Here is an 18,984-nt window from a genome sequence, read left to right on the forward strand (position 1 = left end):
TTTCTTTTAGTTTTTCCTCTAATTTATTCAGAGCCTCTATGTTACAGTTTTTATTGCTATCTATCTGTTCTGTTAGACCTTCTATTTCCTTTGTTAGTATGGACTCTTCTGACCTAAATTGCTTTTGTTTTCGAGATGAGTACCTCTAAAGGCACATTTAAAAGTGTCCCATACAATAAGTGGATTTGCTGTACCTATGTTATGTCGGAAAAAACTGTTATAAATTCCTCTGTCCTAGTTAAAAACAAGTTCTCATCCAATAGGCTTTGATTAAATGTCCAATATCCTCGCCCACGTGGAAATTCAGTAAGAGTAATGTACATGCCAATTATATGATGGGCCAACCGCATTCTGTCCCCTATCAACACTTTTTAAACTTTTGGTGCCAATGAGAATTACATAAGAATGAAGTCAAGACGACTAGCTTGATTGAGTCTCCGCCATGTATATCTCACTAGATCAGGATATTTAAGCCTCCATATATCTACTAGTTCTAATCTATCCATGACATTCACAATTTCCTTAAGAGCATGAGGGTGATAGTTTGTAGTGTGATTTCCTTTACAGTCCATTGAGCTATTTAAAACGGTATTATAATCTCCCACCATAATAATAGAGTATTGTATTGCTAGCAGTGTTGATAATTGATTATATATATTGTCAAATAAGTGTGGATCATCATTATTTGTTCCGTAAAGGTTAATGAGCCATATCTGTTTATGGTCCAATAACATATTTAAAATAATCCATCTACCTTCTGGATATGTTTGGACAATTTGCACATTCGGATCAAAATGACTGTTAATTAATATCATCACCCCTTTTGAGTTTCTTTGCCCATGGGAGAAGTATATTTCGCCCCCCCCTCCCCATTCCTTTTTCCACGCAACTTCATCTAGAATTGTTGAATGAGTTTCCTGTAAACAATAGATATTATACTCCTTCTCTTTGAGCCATGTAAATATTGTTCTTCTTTTGTTATTATCTGCTAAGCCATTACAATTATAACTGGCTATACTTATTTCACCACATACCATAATGAGATACAAGTTTCAAATCTATTTATCATTATATATGTTTGTAAATTTACTAATAAAAAATACCATAGTGATTGAGTGTCCATATAGCTGTACCATGATATTTGCTTTGCTAATGGGTGGCAGGTAGCTTAGTGGTTAAGAGCGTTGTGCCAGTAACCGAAAGGTAGCTGGTTCTTACCCCCGAGCCGACTTGGTGAAAGATCTGTTGATGTGCCCTTGAGCAAGGCACTTAACCCTAATTACTCCTGTAAGTCGCTCTGGATAAGAGTGTCTGCTAAATGACTTAAATGTAAATAACCCTCCAATTGTTCTCTGCTAAAGCTCCTCCCCATCCCAAGTTGGGCCGTCCTCCCAGTGATCGGCATACCACCCTCGTTCCCTCGGATCCCTAGGCCCCCGAGAGGCCAGGACCCATCCATCGAAAACAGCACACTGTGCCACTCACAAAACAGAAGCAGGTAAATCGCCAAAAGCATTTCCAATGCTCTCACCTCAATATATACAGTGGCTTGCGAAAGTATTCACACCCCTTGACATTTTTCCTATTTTGTTGCCTTACAATCTGGAATTAAAATGGATTTTGGGGGGTTTGTATCATTTGATTTACACATTTTGCCTACCACTTTGAAGATGCAAAATATTTTATATTGTGAAACAAAAAAAATAAGACAAAAAAAACAGAACACTTGAGCGTGCATAACTATTAAAGTCTATTAAAGCATAAAGTCAATACTTTGTAGAGCCACCTTTTGCAGCAATTACAGCTGCAAGTCTCTTGGGGTATGTCTCTATAAGCTTGGCACATCTAGCCACTGGGATTTTTGCCCATTCTTCAAGGCAAAACTGCTCCAGCTCATTCAAGTTGGATGGGTTCCGATGGTGTATAGCAATCTTTAAGTCATACCACAGATTCTCAATTGGATTGAGGTCTGGGCTTTGACTAGGTCATTCCAATACATTTAAATGTTTCCCCTTAAACCACTCGAGTGTTGCTTTAGCAGTATGCTTAGGGTCATTGTCCTGCTGGAAGGTGTGTTCTCGGGGTGATGAGAGGTATTGGGTAATTTTTTTCATTTCACTTAACCAATTTGGACTATTTTGTTTATGTCCATTACATGAAATTCAAATAAAAATCCATTTAAATTACAGGTTGTAATGCAACAAAATAGGAAAAACGCCAAGGGGGATGAATAGTTTTGCAAGGCACTATTTATAGCTATTTAAAAAAGATATATCTTAATTTCCATCATTATCAATTAATATGTGTAATAATGTCAGCAGTTAATGCGTAGGATTGTTACCTATAACCCAGATTGACATTATATTACATTACATTTTTGTCAAGCAATTATTATTTTAGCAAACAATTATTGTGGTTCATCCTATATTCTCCCTAACATCCTTACCCTCTTGCAACAGATGTGGGATAAACACACACACAGACGCACATACTCTCCACAATCAACCATAAGATCAACGAGAGCCCAACTCAAGAAAGGACCTGATTTACGAATGCATATACAGTTACAGCTGTTTGAGAAAGCATGCAAGATTGAGCAAAAATTGACAACAATGTGAGATTTGATTAATCTATGTCAAGTCCTAGGTGATGGAGATCAGATCCACCCTCTTCCCCTGAGACACAAACACTCTGGTCCCCCGTTGTAACCAAAAATAACTTTGCATGATAATAACTTCTCCCTCTCCCATTCTCTCTCTCTCTTTCTCTCTCTCTCTCTCTCTCTCTCTCTCTCTCTCTCTTTCTCTCTCTACAACACAAAGTATGTTAACTGAGGGTGAAGCCAACTATAGAAAATAACAGAATGATCATCATATGGCTTTAAATGGTTATATCACACAGTAAGTACAGTGCTAGAAGCTGAAAGAAAGTCCTGTTTAATACTCCATTCACTTGATTTGAAAGTCTGCGGCCGTATGTATCAAGTGTCTCAGAGTAGGAGTGCTGATTTAGGATCAATTTTGTCTTTTAGATCACAATGGATAAGATTACATGGACTGGGGGGATCTGATCTAAGATCAGCACTTCTACTGTGAGATGCTTGATACATACGGACGGAGTACTGTCTATAGGCTAGGCTAAAGGCTCTTGGCCTACCGTAGCAGCTAAATTCAGATGTGTAGTCTCTCCTTAGTATATTAAGTAGCTAGAAGAATAGAATAGAATATAACTTTTTTGTCCATTGGTTAAAATGTAAATGTGTGTTCTGCCTTTCCCAACACCCCCAGATAAACACACACACACACACACGTTGAGAGGCAGAGGGTCAGCAGCAGCAGTTGTGGGGGGTTAAGTGCCTTTCTCAAGGGCACAACAGCAGGAGATAGTAATTGGGATCAGAGACCAGCAGCCTTCCAGCTGCCAGTTCAGTTCCATTCCCATTTTTGTGTTGCCTGGACCGGGGCTTGACCTTCCGGCTGCTGGTCTGTCTCTCTAACCTCTAGGCCACTGCCGTCCTCCAAAGAGGAAAGAGTTTCCTGTTTCCACCACAAATAGAAACACAAGGAAATACAAATGGTGCTCCTCCAGGACAAGGAAAAAAGCTGTAAAAAAAAAAAGCTGCTGTCGATGGTGACAACTAGACTATGCTTGATGCATGGTAGACTACTAGGCCCACTACGATAGCTAAAATACATCATGCAGGCAGGAGAAAGCCAATGCCGTCCCTTATGGTCCCTGCTCTTTCATCTCCATGCCTTTGGAGAACAAGAAGAGGACATCAAAATGACCAGAATAACACCATGCCAAAGAGAAGAAGGGCTCCTCGATACTGGGTCATGCGAAGCCTAAAGAAGACGCTGTCAAATCAGACCTCAATAGGCTGGGAGATGAGGCAAAGCTGATGATCGATAGTCCATTTCCATAATGCAGGGGAGCTTACACACTATACGCCTCAGACCCTGTCAAATCTATAGCTCTGTGCTCATACCGAGAGGCCCTGCCATGCTAGACCACAAGTTCCATACTAGCACCACTAAAATGCACGCCCAATGCTTGGTTCATACTGGATATCAGAACACAGCCAGTGGGTTTTGACAAAAAAATTGCCATTTGATAACCTACAACATACTCAGGGCAGCCGAGCACCCTGTTAGTCTGACTGGGTATTCAAGTCATTGTTTGCATCTCAAATGACACCCAAAAGTATTCATCCCCCTTGGCGTTTTTCCTATTTTGTTGCATTACAACCTGAAATTTAAATACATTTTTATTTGGATTTCATGTAATGGACATACACAAAATAGTCCAAATTGGTGTTTCAAAAAATTTGATGTGATGCGTGCATATGTATTCACCCCCTTTGCTATGAAGCCCCTACATAAGATCTGGTGCAACCAATTACCTTCAGAAGTCACATAATTAGTTAAATAAAGTCCATCTGTGTGCAATCTAAGTGTCACATGATCTCAGTATATACACCTGTTCTGAAAGGCCCCAGAGTCTGCAACACCACTAAGCAAGGGAATCCACCAAGAAAGCGGCACCATGAAGGCCAAGGAGCTCTCCAAACAGGTCAGGGACAAAGTTGTGGAGAAGTACAGATCAGGCTTGGGTTATAAAACAATATCAGAAACTTTGAACATCCCACGGAGCACCATTAAATCCATTATTAAAAAATTGAAAAAATATGGCACCACAACAAACCTGCCAAGAGAGGGCAAGGAGGGCATTAATCAGAGGCAAAAAATTGTCCAAAGATAACACTGAAGGAGCTGCAAAGCTCCACAGCGGAGATTGGAGTATCTGTCCATAGGACCACTTTAAGCCGTACACTCCACAAAGCTGGGCTTTACAGAAGAGTGGACAGAAAAAAGCCATTGCTTAAAGAAAGAATTAAGCAAACACATTTGGTGTTCGCCAAAAGGCATGTGGGAGACTCCCCAAACATTTGGAAGAATGTATTCTGGTCAGATGAGACAAAAATTGAGCTTTTTGGCCATCAAGGAAAATGCTATGTCTGGTGCAAACCCAACACCTCTCATCCCCCTGAGAACACCATCCCCACAGTGAAGCATGGTGGTGGCAGCATCATGCTGTGGGGATGCTTTTCATCGGCAGGGAATGGGAAACTGGTCAGAATTGAAGGAATGATGGATGCCGCTAAATACAGGGAAATTCTTGAGGGAAACCTGTTTCAGTCTTCCAGAGATTTGAGACTGGGACGGAGGTTCACCTTCCAGCAGGACAATGACCCTAAGCATACTGCTAAAGCAACACTCGAGTGGTTTAAGGGGAAACATTTAAATGTCTTGGAATGACCTAGTCAATCCAATTGAGAATCTGTGGTATGACTTAAAGATTGCTGTCACCAGTGGAACCCATCCAACTTGAAGGAGCTGGAGCAGTTTTGCCTTGAAGAATGGGCAAAAATCCCAGTGGCTAGATGTGCCAAGCTTATAGAGACATACCCCAAGAGACTTGCAGTTGTAATTGCTGCAAAAGGTGGCTCTATAAAGTATTGACTTTGAGGGGGAGGGATTAATAGTTATGCACGCTCAAGTGTTCTGTTTTTTTGTCTTATTTCTTGTTTGTTTCACAATAAAACATATTTTCTTCACTATCTTCAAAGTGGTAGGCATGTAAATTTTAATTGAGCCGATAACAACTTTAACACAGGTAATTTCACCTCTTAACAAGATCGGTTCGCTCTTTCCATGCTTTGCTGATTTAAAAGATTTCCCAATGGCCAATTCATCAACTGGACACTCGAAACAAATGAATAGTGCTAACTACGCAATAAGGGGTAAAATGCAATAACGGGCTCATTCCCTAATTACATAGTTACAATGTTCTTACTTCAAGTACGCAGTACTTAACTGTACTAAACAGTAGTATGCTAGTTTTTGAACTGCCCTGTGAAGAATATGATTGAGTGCTTTTTTCAAACATGGTGTCTGCCTAGGAGGCTACTAGAGGGAAAACTATCTTGGCAGCTGCACATGTTTACTAAGCAACTGAGTTCATGGAGACGCCAGTATACTGGTGGGTGTGGTCTTTGGCTGATTGACAGCTGGTGAGAATGCAGCTAAGTGCAATGCGCTCACTCTCTCTAGCAGCAGTGCACTGACTGCTGGCTTCTGACACTACACTTCCCACCATATCACTGGATCATCAGACTGCCTGGGTCCAAATAGTATTTGTTTTCTTGTACAGTGGGGAAAAAAAGTATTTAGTCAGCCACCAATTGTGCAAGTTCTCCCACTTAAAAAGTTGAGAGAGGCCTGTAATTTTCATCATAGGTACACGTCAACTATGACAGACAAATTGAGGGAAAAAAATCCAGAAAATCACATTGTAGGATTTTTTATGAATTTATTTGCAAATTATGGTGGAAAATAAGTATTTGGTCACCTACAAACAAGCAAGATTTCTGGCTCTCACAGACCTGTAACTTCTTCTTTAAGAGGCTCCTCTGTCCTCCACTCGTTACCTGTATTAATGGCACCTGTTTGAACTTGTTATCAGTATAAAAGACACCTGTCCACAACCTCAAACAGTCACACTCCAAACTCCACTATGGCCAAGACCAAAGTGCTGTCAAAGGACACCAGAAACAAAATTGTAGACCTGCACCAGGCTGGGAAGACTGAATCTGCAATAGGTAAGCAGCTTGGTTTGAAGAAATCAACTGTGGGAGCAATTATTAGGAAATGGAAGACATACAAGACCACTGATAATCTCCCTCGATCTGGGGCTCCACGCAAGATCTCACCCCCGTGGGGTCAAAATGATCACAAGAACGGTGAGCAAAAATCCCAGAACCACACGGGGGGGACCTAGTGAATGACCTGCAGAGAGCTGGGACCAAAGTAACAAAGCCTACCATCAGTAACACACTACGCCGCCAGGGACTCAAATCCTGCAGTGCCAGACGTGTCCCCCCTGCTTAAGCCAGTACATGTCCAGGCCCGTCTGAAGTTTGCTAGAGTGCATTTGGATGATCCAGAAGAGGATTGGGAGAATGTCATATGGTCAGATGAAACCAAAATAGAACTTTTTGGTAAAAACTCAACTCGTCGTGTTTGGAGGACAAAGAATGCTGAGTTGCATCCAAAGAACACCATACCTACTGTGAAGCATGGGGGTGGAAACATCATGCTGTCTGCAAAGGGACCAGGACGACTGATCCGTGTAAAGGAAAGAATGAATGGGGCTATGTATCGTGAGATTTTGAGTGAAAACCTCCTTCCATCAGCAAGGGCATTGAAGATGAAACGTGGCTGGGTCTTTCAGCATGACAATGATCCCAAACACACCGCCCGGGCAACGAAGGAGTGGCTTCGTAAGAAGCATTTCAAGGTCCTGGAGTGGCCTAGCCAGTCTCCAGATCTCAACCCCATAGAAAATCTTTGGAGGGAGTTGAAAGTCCGTGTTGCCCAGCGACAGCCCCAAAACATCACTGCTCTAGAGGAGATCTGCATGGAGGAATGGGCCAAAATACCAGCAACAGTGTGTGAAAACCTTGTGAAGACTTACAGAAAACGTTTGACCTGTGTCATTGCCAACAAAGGGTATATAACAAAATATTGAGAAACTTTTGTTATTGACCAAATACTTATTTTCCACCATAATTAGCAAATAAATTCATTAAAAATCCTACAATGTGATTTTCTGGATTATTTTTTCTCATTTTGTCTGTCATAGTTGACGTGTACCTATGATGAAAATTACATGCCTCTCTCATCTTTTTAAGTGGGAGAACTTGCACAATTGGTGGCTGACTAAATACTTTTTTTCCCCACTGTAAATACTTTGAGTGTTTGATTGAGCCTGCCTGGAGTGCCACTGGGGTGGGGTTTGGAACTTTGGGCACTCTTCCATTGGTTCCAGTGCACCAGTCAAGCTCAATCAAGCGCAGCTGAAGTACCTGAACTAAAACGAATGCTATTTGAACCTGAGTTTGTGGGGCATCTCTATGGGGTCACCCATGTGGTGACTCCCTTGTATAGGCTAGGCTAGACAGCTAAACAAACAACATGTCAGCCTGAACTGAACAAAAGTCGTTCTCTAGGTTATTGTGAGTTTTAAATGCATCATTATCCAACATGTCCAACTGTTTTCAGAGGGCATGAGTCACGTGTAATACCACTCATACTGAATATTACAACAAATATTGAGTCATGTCTCATACCTCCTAATGTCTCCATCAAAGACAAATGTGATGCCTCTTAATTATAGGACAAAATATTGTTGTCGCTATCAATGGAAACATTTGACCAATCCTCCATGAAAACAACCAAGGGATCAAAGTTGTCGGTGCAATAACCTTCAATGGTGTAGTATACACACAGCAACATTATGCACTGTGGTCAAGAGTTACAATTGATGCAGCAGATGATGCACAGGTCAAAGTATTGATCCATCCTATAGCCTTTAGGCATCTTCACATAGGATGACCAACCCTAAGTCATCCTATGACGTGTGTGTTTTTCTTACCTTAGCATAGATAGGCAATTCCCCAATGCAGAGCCTCAAAACCTTGAAACCTTACTCCTTTGGAGTGACAGACTGAATGCAGGCAGTGGAGAAACCTCTGCCTGGGTCGTGTTCATTAGGATACACAATGTTTAGCAGTGGAAAGGGAAAACGTGTGTTTCTATTTGGACAAGTCCTGGTAGTCCCTCTCTGTATCAGTCTGCTTGCTTCCGTTTGGTGCCTAATTCACACAACCTTAGTTCAACCTGCATTTCTGTCCCAGGTTACGGGGCTTCAATGGCGACCATGAGGGCTTCCAGCTGTAGCTAACAACCACTAACAGGCTCCAAGGTGTCCTGCCAATATGGCCCCCACCCCCCTCCCTGGAGACCAGCAACACAATGCAATCCTATTTAACTGTTATTGATTGTGTATCTAGGGCCTAGCCTTTAACAGCTCTCCAGAGTTCCAAGACAACACATCAAGGAACTAGTAAGACTGCAGCCCTATAATTCGACCCAAACACTATGACAGTGTCTCAAATGGTACCCTATTCCTTACATAGTCCACTACTTTTGACCAGCGCCATGGGGCCTGGTCAAAAGTAGTCACAAAAATAGGGAATAGTGTGCCATTTAGGACGCACCTTATGAGATGCACTGAGTTAGGCCTATACGGAGAACCAGTGATGGGCATATTCTGTATTTCTAAGAACCTGTGATCTTTAGAGTAGTGGTGGACACACACACACGTACACACATGCACACACACACAAGCACACACACAAACGTCAAAGCACTGTCATTGAAGAAATCACTTGTGAAGAAAACACAGTGAGCCATTTATACTCTCTGAGTGTCCTCCCTGCATGCCTGGGCGCCAATCAAAAGTTCAAGTTCTAAATGCGGCCACTCCGTGACCCCTGGAGCCTTCTGAGATGTCAGGCCAGCTCCGGTTACAGGGACAGAATGTGTTTGTGTTTGTGTGTGTGTGTGTGTGTGTGTGTGTGTGTGTGTGTGTGTGTGTGTGTGTGTGTGTGTGTGTGTGTGTGTGTGTGTGTGTGTGTGTGTGTGTGTGTGTGTGTGTGTGTGTCTGTGTGTTATCCAGAAATCGCAGACCGAATCATAACCCAGACATTACTGTATGGGACTATATTCAATACACATGCACGGACACATAGGTCTACACTACTACCTGCTTATTATTGGACAGGCACTGCTTCTTGCCCGGAGGAATGAGGTTGTGCACCAACAAAGCCAAGGACCTATTTTAGTATTGGGGTGTTTTTTAGAACAATTACAAACGTGTTTACCATCTAACTGTAGATAATGAAAAGTACTACAGCACTGCATTTGTATGGCATTTCCACCCTAGACTGAACTCTTGGAATATATAAAAAAATATGTTGTGCTTTCTTTGCCCCTTACTCTTTAGATGTATTTAATGGTAGATCAATAATAGGTAGGTAAATACTGTAAATAGTTGATAAACAATAGGTAGGTAAATACAGTAATAGGCAAATAATAAATAGCTAATAGTAGGACAATAAGGAAATAATCAGGCCAGGCATAAGTACGTATGTGGCACTATGCTTTGGCGCTCACATGCTATGAATGCATTCATTGAACAGCTTTCAACACCGTTTTATGTTAGGTGCAAAGGCAAAAACAAGACTTGCAATTGGCTGCTTACCTGAGTCACGAACTTCATTCACTAACTGACTGTCAATAATTCAACAATAAATACAAACAAATATTAAAAATGTGTTTGTTAAAAAAAATTAGAACTGTGCACTACACTACTATGCCTAATTTGAAACATGCCTGCCCACCTGAAAACAGTCAAGTAACTAATTCAAAATGATTCCGCGAGAAATGTTGACTAGCACTACTGTTGTGGTATTAAAAATAGAGGATTCAATTAAGCCACACATCATACATTAAGATATCCGTGCCTGCTCCTATGTGATATATTCAGACAACGAGTAGGCTAATAGTATAGCCTAACTGAGACAAAGAATAACGGATGCATTATCCGGATGATGGGGGTGAAAATATAGGATGCCCACCGACATGGGGCTCCAGACTGAAAGATTCCGATTGGAAAAGGAATGACTAGAATAACGAGTAATTCCATCATTTCAGGTCCCAATCAACACAATGCCACTCGAGGCTATACGAACCCATGTTGTATTCCGGCAGAAGACGCATTATTCCCTTGAATAAAACGCAGCCAATGTCTGTGTGGTAGTTTAGGTGCTATCAGGCTAACATGCTACACTAGTCAACTCTCGCGACTCGCCAGACAGAGGCTTGTGCTGACCGCGCGCAGGCAGGCTTCAGGACTGCTTGCTGGATGGTATGGTACCCGGTTAGATAATGGTTAGCTATCATTAATTATCCAGCAATGCCCGGAAAAATAACCATAAATATCATAGTGGTATTAAACGTTGTTTAAAATGGATGCGTTATAATTAGAATATTAATTTAAATAGAAAAATTGACTAGGATGCGTGAACCTCGCCTTGCTACAATGTAGCGTCTGACCCAGCAGCACAGCAGCGAGACAGCACTACAATCTTGCTAGCAAAAACCGTCTAGTGGCTGTCTTCAAAGCTTACCTTGTTTGATGACAGCTCTTGTATTTCAACAAAAATATGTATAATGTATTGTTTCACTGTGTATTCCTAAAATATACTGCCTTCTCGGTCTCGTCCTTCGGCTGAATCGCCTAAATCCGTGCGCTTTCCTTCAGAATAGTGCTGAATCTAAATGGGTGCACTACACGCGCGGCTGTCGGTCTCTAGGAAATTCTACCGCTGCTCCCTGCCAAATAATGACCCCTCCCACCGCTGAAGCCACAGCCACAGAGAAGACAGGTTCTGATTGTGCGCTCTGTGCGCAGCTCCGTGGAATAGTGAGTGCCTTGCAATATAGTGAGCTATGTTGTACATTCAAAAGGCTGTCAAATCAGCGGACTCGCTCTCATCCGCGCATGCGCAGTGTCTCGGGTAAAACTGCATCCTGCTACCAGATTGACAGAGCATTTTCTTATGCGTATCGTTGCCAAATTGTGACTCTGAAACGCTGGAAATGGGACAATTGGAGGATGCGCATGGTATGCATGGACTGATAACGATTCTGGTTATGCCTGTGTGTTTTTAAAATTGTATTTAGGAACGCGTAAAGTAATCAGTGTACCACCGGTATGCGTGTTATGGAAACGGCTAGGGCAAGCTATAAACTGGAAGCGAGAACAAACACACAGGCCTTGTTGTCTATATCTAACCAGTTAGCGCGCGTAGTCTCCGTGTAACAATAACAAAGATAATATTTAAACTTGATAGGCCTATTATGTTCCGTTTCTGATGCATCCCACTGTGCAAAAACTGGTTAAACAACGTTTTTTCCACGCAATTTCAACCCAAAAAATTGAAAAAAGTCATCATTGTAAGGCAGTTTAGTATTTTTTCATCCAAATTTTAACTCCAATGACAAGGTTAATGTATTTGTTGTTGATTTCACGTTTAATTCACATTAGTTGACAACTCAACCAAATGTAAATCGAAACTAGAGGTTGAACTAACATCTGTACCAGTGGTATATAATTGTGTGCGCTGCTGTCTGAATGACTGTTCTATGACTATGGTTGTGTTTAGTCTGAAACAGATATCTACAGTATCTGAATTTGCACCGCATTGGCATTCAAGATCTCCCAAGCATCCGTATGACTTCACAGTTGCAAGTTAGATGACATTGTGATATTGCACTGACTATAGTCCATTATTTCACATTCAATTTGAATGGGTTAGATATGGGCAATTCCATGGTAACAGTGACATTGAGACTCAGATTTTTCATTTTAAAATGTATGTCAAACAATAACCAATGATTGCAAAGTTAAACAAACCATACCATATGCACAAGGACTACTTTGAACAATTTCCACGAAAACGTTTACAAAAACACATTTACTTGAAGAACGGTGCAGATGCAAAGTTTGGTAACGGCACAAACAGCATAAACCATAATTATGTTACCAAATTTTGCATCTGCACTGTTCTTCACTGTGGAATTGCCCCTCCCTCCATATGTCTTTGGACAGTGATGCTCACATTTTTTATTTGGCTCTATACTCCAGCATTTTGGAATTGAGATCAAATGTTTCATATGAGGCGACAGTATAGAATGTCACCGTTTGTTTTAAGGTATTTTCATACAGATCTGATTTTCTGTTTAGAAAGAAAAGCACTTTATGTATCTAGTGCCCCTCATGTGAAGAAGTCATAAGTATTTGGACATATTCACTTATTGTGTATAAAAGTAGTCAGAAGTTTAGTATTTGGTCCCATATTCCTTGCATTTGCAGTTTGTTTTGGTTGTTTTCGGGTTATACTTTGTCCAATAGTACTGTAACTGAATGGTGAGTGATGACTGGAGTCATTTTCTTTCTAAGTGAGTAGATAAGATGTTTCTGAACACTTCAAAATGAATCCTGATAATGTCATGATTAAGAAAAATCATGAATGAATCATGAATAATGATGAGTGAGATGCCATTCAGAGGCTACAACAAAACATGGTAACTTCTCACCATTACAGGGGAGGCTAATAGTTTTTTGGGGGTATGACCTTTGTGCCTCTGTAACCTTCTCACTCATCATTATTCACAATTCCTTCATGGTTATCCATAATCATGGTAGCATCCACATCAGGGGCATAGGCATGGGTGGGCCTGGGTGGACACAGACTCCAAAATGACACAAGACATTATTCACCATTCAGTTCCTATTGGGCCAAAAATAATCCAAAACACAACCAAAACAAGCCGCAGATGCCTGCAACTGACTACTTGAATGGGTGAACTAGATACATAAAGTGCTTTCATTTCTAAACGGTAAAACCGATATGTATGACAATCACCTTAAATAAATGCTGACATTCTGTACTGTCGCCAAAAATGAAACATTCTATCTCAAATCTAAAATGCTGGAGTATAGAGCACAATTTAAAAATGCAGTGTCACTGTCCAAATACATATGGAGGGCAGTGTATCTACCAAAGGTTGAATGCCTATATCTGACCCCATACATTTGTCATCCTTACATAAATTGATGGAACACATGCAGAGTTAATGCATAAACATACTTTGGGCATCACTTTTTATGGTTTCTAAAACCTGGCAGGTGCAAAATTTAAGTTCACAGATGTATGTGGAACCCACATAGGGCGCAAAGACGTGTCAGCCTCAGATTTAAATTAGCTGGTTGTCTAAAGGTCTATTTTTGAGCATAGAGAAAATATATGCATAGCCTATATTAATGTCAATTTAACTAATTTAGGTGACCCACCCATTAATAACCCTATGTTATCATATCACACACATCTTGCAAGTTGCTTAGCAACATATGGAAATCTACATAGGCCTATAGGCTGTCAAAGAACAGGTGCCAGCACCTCTATGGTACCAGTTTGAATTTGATGTGTTGACATTCACACTGGCTTTAGTCACAGGAGTATTTAAAATAGCTAAACCTGAACAATATAATTAGATTGCCACCCTTCCAAATTGCTCCTACAGCCACAGCTTGAAATTGAAACTGTGTTCCAAAGCTGGCATTTGCCATGCTGTGCCAGTCTGAGTTTTAAATGATATCTTGAATGGGAAATGAAAATGCAACAGCCATTTCTATCAAGAACCATGAGATTGCTAGTGCCACACAAAGGCATCTTTACAATGTAATCACATTACAATGACTGCATATCACATGTTCCATACAATTCTGATGAGTGCAAATCACACTAACAGGCCTATTGTGCCTGCTATCATTGGCTCAAATTGGTTCCGCAAATACAATGGGGTGTGTCCCAAATGGCACCCTATTTCCTATAGTGCACTTCTTTTGACCATGGCCCATAGGGCTCTGGTCAAAAGTAGTGCACTATGTGTACATTGGGAATAGGGTGCTTTTTGGAACACAGTCAATGTAAACTGCACCTTGACTCGATGTGTCAATCATTGACATACACATGGATACACGTGAATATGATCTAGGCTACATTCATCCCCCTTTATTATAACACTATAATAAAACACAACCATGCAGTCTTCCATACAGTATATAGCCTACCCTTATTTATTAATTTTTGTTTTCACACGTTTATTTTCAAATTTATTTTTCACCACTACCATCCAGGAACAGACCAGTACAGACCCTGCTTAGCTTAAGAGGCAAACCAGCAGTGGGATGCAGGGTGCAATGTTGCTGGAATGAATGTGCCAAAACTTGCAACTGGAAAAAAGGCAACCAAAGCAAAGGCCATGGTAACATAACCAAAGATAGGGAAAATTGCAGGAAAGAGGGAGGCCTTTCTTATTTATTTTGTATTGAACATTAAAACATACAATCTACCTGCAGTGAAGCCGCTCAACATTTACATTACATTCAGTCATCTAGCAGACTCCCATCCAGAGCAACCTACAGCAGCAACCAAGGGCACTTCGACAGATCTCCCACCAAGTCAAATTGGTGACCCGAACCAGTGACCTATCAGCCACCGGCCCAAGCTCACAACTGCCAGGCCACCAACCATCCAAGATCCCCCAACAGTTCCCCAAGAGCTGCCCCTCAACCTCTCCCTCCAATAACCACCCCCAACCCTCAATGCGCGCCAACAACCAACAAAATGAACTAAAGAGAAAAAACTAAAGAAAACATCAATGCAAAAACAAAAGACATCATGGACAACAACAATCTAAACAGCAAGGCCAACGGTATGCGTTTGAGTGGCACTATTTACATGTGTGTATGTATGTGTGCACATGTGTGCGATTGAATGTGAGTGTGTGTATGCATGTGGACGCACGTACAAGCAGCTGCGTGGCATCGGCCTAAGGCATACAGGCATTGGATGTAACAGCGTCATTCAAACATACTTTTTTTGTGTTTATTTTGACTTTATTTTTTACATTTATCTTTGACAGGAGGCATTTTACTAAATCACGTTATCTGGATGGAATATGGGGAAAAATGCACCAAATTCTTTTTTAATCTTCAACATAGGAATGCTACCAAAAATAATTTATTGAAGCTGGTTACAAATGACGGAGTCACCCATGATTCACCAAATGATATTTTGAAGGAGGAAACAAAGTACTTTAAGCATATGTTTTCGTTTCAGTCGCCTCCATCTCTAACTGAAGCAAATTGTAGAGATTTTTTTTCTATTGATAATGTAAAATTAACAGCCATGCAGAAAGACTCATGTGAAGGTGAAATTACAGAGGAGGAACTTCTGGATGCAATTAAATACTTTAAGTCCGGGAAAACTCCAAGGTTGGAGGCATACCAGTCGAGGTATACCAAACCTTGTTTGATATACTCAGAGGACCGTTATTAGCATGTTTTAACCACTCCTATGTAAATGGTAGATTATCAGACACAGGTTTTTTTTACATGGATGATACACTGGAGATAATATAAGGCAAGTACTGGAAACAATAGAACACTATGAAAAATCTGGGAAACCAGGCCTGCTATTCATAGCAGACTTTGAAAAGGCATTTGATAAAGTACGACTGGGGTTTATATATAAATGCCTGGAGCATTTCAATTTTGGACAATCTCTTAGAAATTGGGTTAAAATCATGTATAGTAACCCTAGGTGTAAAATAGTAAATAATGGCTATTTCTCAGAAGGTTTTAAACTGTCAAGAGGAGTGAAACAAGGTCGTCCACTATCGGCATATCTATTTATTATTGCCATCGAGATGTTAGCTATTAAAATCAGATCCAACAATAATATCAAGGGATTAGAAATCCAGGGCTTAAAAACAAAGTTGTCATTGTATGCTGATGATTCATGTTTTCTTTTAAATCCACAACTTGAAACCCTCCACAGCCTCATAGAGGATCTAGATACATTTTCTAACCTCTCTGGATTACAACCAAATTATGATAAATGTACTATATTACGTATTGGATCACTAAAAAATAAATATTTTACATTACGATGTAGTTTACCAATAAAATGGTCTGATGGTGATGTGGATATACTCGGAATACATATCCCAAATGAAATAAATGATCTCACTCCAATACATTTTAATAGAAAGTTAACAAAAATAGAAAAGATCTTGGTACCATGGAAAGGTAAATACCTGTCAATTTGTGGAAAAATCACCCTGATTAACTCTTTAGTATTATCCCAGTTTACCTATTTGCGTATGGTCTTGCCTACACCTAGCGAACAGTTTTTTAAATTATATGAGAAAAAAATATTCAATTTTATTTGGAACGGCAAGCCAGACAAAATTAAACGGGCCTATTTATATAATGAATATGAATTCGAAGGACAGAAATTATTAAATATTAAAGCATTAGACCTATCACTAAAAGCCTCAGTCATACAAAAGTTATACTTAAATCCAAACTGGTTCTCTAGCAAATTAGTAAGATTGTCTCACCCAATGTTCAAGAATGGCCTTTTTCCCTTTATTCAGATTACAACCTCTCACTTTAAGTTATTTGAAAAGGAAATAATCTCCCAAATATCACTATTTCTAAAACAAGCCATAGAAAGTTGTTTGCAATTTCAATTTAATCCTTCAGAAACGACAGAACAAATAATGCAACAAATATTGTGGTTAAACTCAAATATACAGTGGGGAAAAAAAGTATTTAGTCAGCCACCAAATGTGCAAGTTCTCCCACTTAAAAAGATGAGAGAGGCCTGTAATTTTCATCAAAGGTACACGTCAACTATGACAGACAAAATTAGAAAAAAAATTCCAGAAAATCACATTGTAGGATTTTTAATGAATTTATTTGCAAATTATGGTGGAAAATAAGTATTTGGTCAATAACAAAAGTTTCTCAATACTTTGTTATATACCCTTTGTTGGCAATGACACAGGTCAAACGTTTTCTGTAAGTCTTCACAAGGTTTTCACACACTGTTGCTGGTATTTTGGCCCATTCCTCCATGCAGATCTCCTCTAGAGCAGTGATGTTTTGGGGCTGTCGTTGGGCAACACAGACTTTCAACTCCCTCCAAAGATTTTCTATGGGGTTGAGATCTGGAGACTGGCTAGGCCACTCCAGGACCTTGAAATGCTTCTTACGAAGCCACTCCTTCGTTGCCCGGGCGGTGTGTTTGGGATCATTGTCATGCTGAAAGACCCAGCCACGTTTCATCTTCAATGCCCTTGCTGATGGAAGGAGGTTTTCACTCAAAATCTCACGATACATGGCCCCATTCATTCTTTCCTTTACACGGATCAGTCGTCCTGGTCCCTTTGCAGAAAAAACAGCCCCAAAGCATTATGTTTCCACCCCCATGCTTCACAGTAGGTATGGTGTTCTTTGGATGCAACTCAGCATTCTTTGTCCTCCAAACACGACGAGTTGAGTTATGACCAAAAAGTTCTATTTTGGTTTCATCTGACCATATGACATTCTCCCAATCCTCTTCTGGATCATCCAAATGCACTCTAGCAAACTTCAGACGGGCCTGGACATGTACTGGCTTAAGCAGGGGGACACGTCTGGCACTGCAGGATTTGAGTCCTTGGCGGCGTAGTGTGTTACTGATGGTAGGCTTTGTTACTTTGGTCCCAGCTCTCTGCAGGTCATTCACTAGGTCCCCCCGTGTGGTTCTGGGATTTTTGCTCACCGTTCTTGTGATCATTTTGACCCCACGGGGTGAGATCTTGCGTGGAGCCCCAGATCGAGGAAGATTATCAGATGTCTTGTATGTCTTTCATTTCCTAATAATTGCTCCCACAGCTGATTTCTTCAAACCAAGCTGCTTACCTATTGCAGATTCAGTCTTCCCAGCCTGGTGCAGGTCTACAATTTTGTTTCTGGTGTCCTTTGACAGCTCTTTGGTCTTGGCCATAGTGGAGTTTGGAGTGTGACTGTTTGAGGTTGTGGACAGGTGTCTTTTATACTGATAACAAGTTCAAACAGGTGCCATTAATACAGGTAACGAGTGGAGGACAGAGGGGCCTCTTAAAGAAGAAGTTACAGGTCTGTGAGAGCCAGAAATCATGCTTGTTTGTAGGTGACCAAATACTTATTTTCCACCATAATTTGCAAATAAATTCATAGAAAATCCTACAATGTGATTTTCTGGATTTTTTTTCCTCAATTTGTCTGTCAGAGTTGACGTGTACCTATGATGAAAATTACAGGCCTCTCTCATCTTTTTAAGTGGGAGAACTTGCACAATTGGTGGCTGACTAAATACTTTTTTTCCCCACTGTACTAATTGATTAAAAAATAAATAAATTGACAAAATGTTTAAAAAAGGTATAATCTTCGTAAATGATATTATCGGTAGGACTGGTGGAGTTATGTCACACATGCAGCTAACAAAAACATATGGAAATGTCTGCTCTACCCAAAATTACAACCTAATAATTGCAGCATTACCGCAAAAATGGAAAAGGAAAGTGGAAGGGGGAAAAAGTAAGGAACTTGTCTGTCGGCCTTGCATTAAAGAATATA

General features: G+C 40.5%; 1 protein-coding gene and 1 long non-coding RNA gene across 5 annotated transcripts in view; one reads left to right on the forward strand and one right to left on the reverse strand.

Annotated features, from left to right (window-relative positions):
* ctnna2 (catenin (cadherin-associated protein), alpha 2) overlaps positions 1-10,793 on the reverse strand; it is a 179,856-nt gene extending 169,063 nt beyond the window's left edge. The window contains exon 1 of the mRNA XM_045206785.1: positions 10,658-10,793. Coding sequence (XP_045062720.1) covers positions 10,658-10,685 — 28 coding nt within the window. The 5' untranslated portion in view covers positions 10,686-10,793. The remainder of the gene's footprint in view (positions 1-10,657) is intronic.
* A 693-nt stretch (positions 10,794-11,486) lies between these two features.
* LOC121563036 overlaps positions 11,487-18,984 on the forward strand; it is a 32,142-nt gene continuing 24,644 nt past the window's right edge. For 3 of the 4 annotated variants that reach the window (XR_006657333.1, XR_006657335.1, XR_005999738.2), the window contains exon 1: positions 11,487-11,592. This is a non-coding gene — a long non-coding RNA (uncharacterized LOC121563036). Of the gene's footprint in view, positions 11,593-14,979; positions 15,249-18,984 lie in introns of those variants that run through there. The other variant, XR_006657334.1, reaches the window with a different exon arrangement.

The sequence above is a fragment of the Coregonus clupeaformis genome, chromosome 24, assembly GCF_020615455.1.
Source record: "Coregonus clupeaformis isolate EN_2021a chromosome 24, ASM2061545v1, whole genome shotgun sequence".
Classification (NCBI taxonomy): Eukaryota; Metazoa; Chordata; class Actinopteri; order Salmoniformes; family Salmonidae; genus Coregonus; species Coregonus clupeaformis.